General features: G+C 42.0%; 1 protein-coding gene across 1 annotated transcript in view; it reads left to right on the plus strand.

The window, feature by feature from the left end:
• The first annotated feature begins 952 nt into the window (after positions 1-952).
• The window catches only part of LOC123772105 (uncharacterized), a 98,659-nt gene continuing 92,797 nt past the window's right edge, over positions 953-6,814 (plus strand). The window contains exons 1-2 of the mRNA XM_069311153.1: positions 953-1,128; positions 2,702-3,510. Coding sequence (XP_069167254.1) covers positions 3,420-3,510 — 91 coding nt within the window. The 5' untranslated portion in view covers positions 953-1,128; positions 2,702-3,419. The remainder of the gene's footprint in view (positions 1,129-2,701; positions 3,511-6,814) is intronic.

The raw sequence follows: 6,814 nt of genomic DNA on the forward strand, positions 1-6,814 counted from the left end.
TGAGATTGGATGATTAGAGCTACAGTATCCCTGTCATTGAACAGCAAAATGTTCACTCAGATGTAGAGGGGGGAGGCGCTCGGGTGAAGTGAGGGGAAAGAGAGAGAGGGGTCGAGGTTGGGATGACAGGATCGTACCAGAGAGAGGGGAGGAGAGACGCGCGTGCTGGCCCCAAACACGCGCGGATCCCCAGAATAACGCCATGATTCGACTCAGCATCAAAGACTATAAATACATCTTCGCAAAACATCAACAAGAACAAAAAAGTTATTTATAGAAGCTGAATCAATATACAAATAAAAAAATGCGGTTTTCGTATATATGAAAATGTAGTCGACGCAAGAATCAATTAATCTAACAGACTAAAATATTACAGTAAATCAATTATATCAATTACAATTTGTGTATTAATTAAATAAAAACAGACATCAGTTTAAATTACATACGAACTGTACAGAATTGACTGAAAAATGGAGCTATAGTTTCTTGAAAGGATTTTGTGTCTCCGATAATCGATAGATTTGTCAATAAAGGGTGTTGCTTGAGGTGCCTAATATATAAGGTAAACCTTATACAAACTAGGTTTGTGGCAGCAATAAAAGGAAGCAGCGGAAAAAAACTAGTTTACCTCTCCACCCTGGAGACCTTGTACTGAAGCTGCACAGAGATACCTGACCTTAAAACCATTAGAATATTAGAAAAGGATAGCTAGCAGTCTGTCAATTATTCATTGCCGTGGCCGTGATAATATTTCCAAAAGGAATCATAAACACGTACAAAAAAGATAGATACACTTCATTATAGAACACACAAATTATCTACATAGCATTGCAAATGATTTAACCAGTGGTTCAGAGAGAAAGTTAGGGGAAACGAGCAGGGTAGAGTGTGTGTTGAAGGGAGCAGCGGCGAGCGGGCAACCATGGGGGAGCAAGAGCCGTGGGAGCAAGTTGTGTTAGTGACGCCGCGTGGGCGTCCTCCGCGTCCCCACACGCTGATATCCTCCTCCCGTGGTGCTCCCATGGCCTCCTCCTCCTCCCGTGTTGCTCCCACGGCTTCCTGCCGCCCCCCACCACCCCTGCGCGCCTCCTCCTGCAGGTGGTGAGCCCTCCGCTGTGGCATGTGCAGGTAACGGGGTGACGTGCGGTGCCCTTGTCGCTGCTCCAGAGTGGAGCAACTCTGGCGCACGCTAATTAATTATAGTGCCATGCCAGGGTTGGGGGTCATGTGTGGTGACTGTGCTAGTGTTGTTATGTGGTGATAGTACATGTGTTATGTGTGGTGACTGATATTATATGTGTTATATGTAGTGACAGTGATAGTACATGTATGTTATGTGTAGTGACAGTGATGCCACGTGGTGTTATGTGTTGTGACTGATGTCACGTGTGTAATGTGTTCTGACAGTGATGGCACGTTATGTGTAGTGAAAGTGATGGCACATGTGTTATGTGTAGTGACAGTGATGACACGTGTTATGTGTAGTGACAGTGATGACACATGTGGTGTTATGTGTAGTGGAGAGTCAGCGTTAGAGTTGTGAGGTGACTGGACACCTGTATATTGGCACCAAGCAGTGAAAGTGTTGTGCCGACCTGTTTAAATATAGTGACTCAGTTGTGTTAATTAGTGGTGTTATTTATGGTGACTGCTGTGTCTACCAGTGCTATGTTAGTGGTATATAGTTGTGGTCTTACAGTTGGATTAATGGTCTTCTGTCTCATGTCTTAAATTATTTTTTAATTCAAGATGATGCGATGTTAAACCGCTCTTACTATAATTGGGCACTTGCTAATTCTTGTTTTTGGTGAAGCCACGTAATGCAATGTGGCTGATTCAGTTGCTTTATATGAAGACAATTAAATGTAGATTTGTATAAATTAATATGCAGGTCGCCTACTGGGGCTTCTGTTTAATAAACTATAAATTAACTGGGGTAGTGTACGAAACGCGATATCAAGAGGATATGTTGAGAAGTAAACAAGTTTTTTGTTGAGTTGAATTAATTTATTATGCTGGTCATATTCGACTTGTAAGTGGTGGTGGAATTATTTCAGAGACACACAATGGGCTCAGTGGACTGCATCATATTGCACTAGTGCACACGGAACATATAAATTAATTATGCATTGCTTAGGCTGTCATATGCTAGCTTAATTAACTTATCGTTGTTACTCATATCTTTCGTGCGTGTGTGTGTACGTATCTAACTACTAACGGCGGTTCAACTAATCCTTTTGGGTCCAACTTTACCTTCAGTCGACTGGTTTGTTAGTTTTCTGTTGCATTGGCTCCCGACCTTCCATCATTCTTAAAATGCCTATGCTTGAAAATATTCATTGGGTTATTCTCAACTTTAACTCATTCTGTAGACGACGAGTCACAACAACGTGGCTCAAGATATGAAGTCTAAACCACCCACCAGTAGATGAGACGACCACGTTTCGGTCCGTCTTGAACCATTATCAAGTCGATGGGAGCGAGAGAGGCACGGCATTAAGTGAAACGTCGTCGTCTCCTCATCTTCTGGTGTGTAATTTAGTCTTTAACTCATTCTACTTGTTCTCTCTACTTTTCCTACTATAGCAGGAAGTGTCTTAGTTTTGTTCATATTTCACAATCGTTTGATGATGTGTGTACCACGATAAATATTGCTGACTTATCACTTATGCAGCTACTGTCAATCATCTGTATGTTGCAGTTAAGCTGGTGAGTCGCCAGGCATCAGGGGATCCGTCAACGCTCACCCCTCCACACGATACCACTTGCTGTGCGAGCGACGACGCAATGAGCGCTTGAGGAAGAGAACGTAAATCTGTGACACATCTAGAGCAGAGCGCGTGAGTGCAGCTGGTGGAGGCATAGGACAGCTGTTCCAACACTTCAAAGTGGCAAAGTTCTTTCAGTGATTGGTGAAGTTGAGGCACAGCTGTTGAGACACCTGTAATGTGTAGTTAGGTGTCGTGCGGCCCGTGGCGTTGCTCGCCTCTGGGTTCCACCGCTGGGCCAGCAGAGGATTGCCTAACACTCTATGAAACGAGGAAGTTCTCATTATGGAGAGAAGGCGGTGCTTCGTTATAAATATGAGGAAAGTATTACGGCTTTGTAGACATCATCACATTATTAAAATTGGCCTATACTAGGACTAGTGAAAGTGAACTTCAATACAAGACACAATATTTATATGCGGTTGTAAGATACACATTGTTGACACAGCCAGACTGTTCAGTAATCTTATCTCAAGACAACGTTTACGCGTTGACAAACGGATCAATGAATATAACTTGACACAAAACGCACGATGCTTCCTTGAAAATATATCTCCACTCAATAACTGGAACTCTTAAGAAAAAATGTAACGAGTACATATAAAGTTTTATAATGCATAGATCCTGTAGTATATTGAGTGCAATAAGTAAATGACCAATAAACGAAGTGGATTAACAGTTGTGTTATCGAGCACAATTAAAAGAATATCTTCCTTCAAGATGAGGCTGCTCATCGGAGAAGGTAGTAATACCGCTGTTTCTTGGTTGCTCTCTATAATTATCTTGAACATGTAAATTGTAACAACTGATGAACTGTATAACATGATAATTTGTAGTTTTAAATGTTGATTTTATGCCTCTTAATTTTTACGCCATGAGAAGTGTTAATTTAAGAGTTGCCAGATGTATAACTACTCAAAGTCGCCGCTAAGGATAGCTTTTAACTGAGGTAAAATATTACCTTTTTTATTTATATATTAGACAACTATAGCCCAACCACTTGAAATGGTTGGTACAGCGACGGTCTCGCTTGTTGCAGGCCGGCGTTCGATCTCCGATGGTCCAAGAGGTAGGACACCATTACTATCCTCCGCCCTATCTGCTCATTTTCTCATATCCCTTCCAAGTATTACTGTCTTGGTGCTTTCACCTCATAATTACATTTGGGCGTCCCCGACTGAGCTAAATATTAGGTCGAGTTTGAAATAAAAACATTTATTTACAGCGAGAAAGATTCGTCCTTTTAGTTTTTTCTGCTATATTAGTCAAATAATATAGTAAGTTATATTATTTGGCTATTATTTGACCAAGCTGTATTTGACTTACAGCTTGGTCAGGAGGATGGGTTGGGGGAAAGTGCAAACAGCTAACAGGTAAGAAAGTTAATTTATTTGGTAACTAAATTTTACTATTTGATAAAATTGGTAACAGGTTCATTTATCCACAAAGAGCCCAAATCCTTTCAATCCATCCTCAGCCATGTTCGTCCGGGAAGGGTCACCAGATTGAAGCAATGGGTAGCAGGAAATTGGTTTATTTTGAGATTATTTCATGTTCTAGGATCATATCGAAGAATATTTGTTGTGTTAGTCATGTGAGCCGAGTAATTGCCTTAATTTATTTTAGTAATAGCTTCATAGGATCAATTCTATAGTATGACTGCCGAGTTCCTTGTCCGAAACTCGGGAAGGAATCACACTGCGAATAGCAATTCACCGATGTTATAAAATCTTATTGCGATTACGAATCTCTCTCTCTCTCTCTCTCTCTCTCTCTCTCTCTCTCTCTCTCTCTCTCTCTCTCTCTCTCTCTCTCTCTCTCTCTCTCTCTCTCTCTCTCTCTCACACAAAATGTCATAATTCCGAGGCCCGTTGTGCGTTCACCTTTCAGACGTCAGCATGATGATGAAATATTTATCATGACTTGAGCAGACCTACTGGGGTGTTAGGTCAAAGGTCGTCCAACTGTTCTAATTCCCGGTGAACAGACGCACGACACTCGGGGTCACAACATGGTCTTGAATTTATGAACCTTTGGCGAACAAGGAGGATTGAATTACAAGGAGAATTACAAAAAAAAGGAAAATAACAAAAACAATATGACCAAAATATCAGTATTAATTTCAATACCAAAGGAATGTGGCCATTGTTTGGAAATTTCTCAAATTAAGTGTGCAGGGAAAAGCTGACAATATCGACGAGGGGGGGGGGGGTATGTGTGAGGTTAGAGAAAGTTTTGAGATAAAATTTGGTAATAGTTGGAAGCGAGAGAGCGGTAACAAAGTGGGAGGTGATGGAGGAGCACGTGACAATTAAAGTGGAAGATAAAATCTGTAATTATATAATAGGTTAATGAGTGTAAAAAGAGAGCGTGTATATGTATGTATGTATGTGTGCGTGTGTGTATTCACCTAGTTGTGCTTGCGGGGGTTGAGCTCTGGCTCTTTCGGCCTGCTTCTCTTCTGTCAATCAATCAACGGATTTTTTCACACACACACACACACACACACACACACACACACACACACACACACACACACACACACACACACACACACACACACACGCACACGCACACATATCCCCAGGAAGCAGCCTGTAACAGCTAACAGCCAGGTACCTATTTACTGCTTGGTAACAGAGGCATCAGGGTGAAAGAAACTGCCCATTTTGTTTCCGCCACCGCTGGGGATCGATACCCAGGCCATAGGACTACGAATCCAGAGCGCTGACCATTCAGCCACATACCCTGTGGTGTGTGTGTGTGTGCGCGTGTGTGTGTTGTGTATGTGTGTGTGTGTGTGTGGGCGCGCGCGTGCGTGTGTGTTGATGTTGGTGCGTGTGTGCGTTAGAAGTTAAAGCTGAGTTGGGGTTAAAAATTATATATATTTTGGAGGATAAAGCAACTGAGAGTGGAATGTCGTACAGTACTGTGCAGATATTGGGTTGTGGTGTAGTTTATAGTTAATTGTGTGCACGTCTTGCCCTGTGTGTGTGTGTGTCTCCTTCCTTCCCCCTCCTCTTGGGCCTCCCCCAAGACAGAACGGGAGGTTCAGGTACCGTTCAATACCACACACACCATCCTGACCGCTGCCTTCTGCTCCCCTCTAATATTGAACACACACACAACACACTACCTCTCCATTTTCCCAACACATATTTCAAAATTATAATCACAACTAAAAACAGATGTGTTGGTGAGACTACGAGAAGCCTCAGCAACATATCTCGGCAATTACTTACGAGAAGCCGGATTTGAGCATGATAAGTTCTGTTAATGTCACCTGAAATTGACCTGCCACGATGTTGTCTTTCCTCTCTAAGACATTATAATTGTTATTATTATTATAATATAAAAGTTGAGAGCGTCCTTAGTGTCACACATATCCTACACCCGCCTAGAGGCAAGCGCTCCACCCTCCATTTGTCTGGTTACGCGCGCCATTTATCCAATATACTCCATTTGGTACCTACAATTTTTTCTGGCAGCGCTTAAAATTAAATTTATTTTTCTGCTGGACATGCGGTTCGTCCCCTGAAGGCTGATCCGAGGTGTTGATGTTGCATGTTGAGAAGCATGTTGTGTCATGAGAAGCATGTTGTGTTATGAGAAGTATGTTGTGTCATGAGAAGCATGTTGTGTCATGCCGGTCCCCGACATGTCACGTTAAATCCCAGCTTATATTCGCTTTTTATCTTCGTATACTTGTAATCTTGCCAAGATGTCCGATAATCACTGGGAATTAGAAAGTTATGGCTGCTCTTAATTTGTGTATCGGGCTCTTTCACCGAAGACTCAAATTACACATGAAAGTGGGAAAAGTTCTGCACACAGAAGACCAAATTTATTTTATGGCCCTGTGGCAGAGCGCAAAATTCCCCGTAGATCATAGTATTTTGCTAGATCCTTTCGACCTGGTCACTGTATTGTGTATGACCAGCTTTTGAACTGGTCATTGTATTGTTTTATTGTGTATTGTCCGAGCTAGTCATGGTATCATTTTGAGCGATCTTCTCAGAACACAATAAACTTGAATACAACAGAGT

This window comes from Procambarus clarkii, chromosome 69 (genome assembly GCF_040958095.1).
Source record: "Procambarus clarkii isolate CNS0578487 chromosome 69, FALCON_Pclarkii_2.0, whole genome shotgun sequence".
Taxonomy (NCBI): domain Eukaryota; kingdom Metazoa; phylum Arthropoda; class Malacostraca; order Decapoda; family Cambaridae; genus Procambarus; species Procambarus clarkii.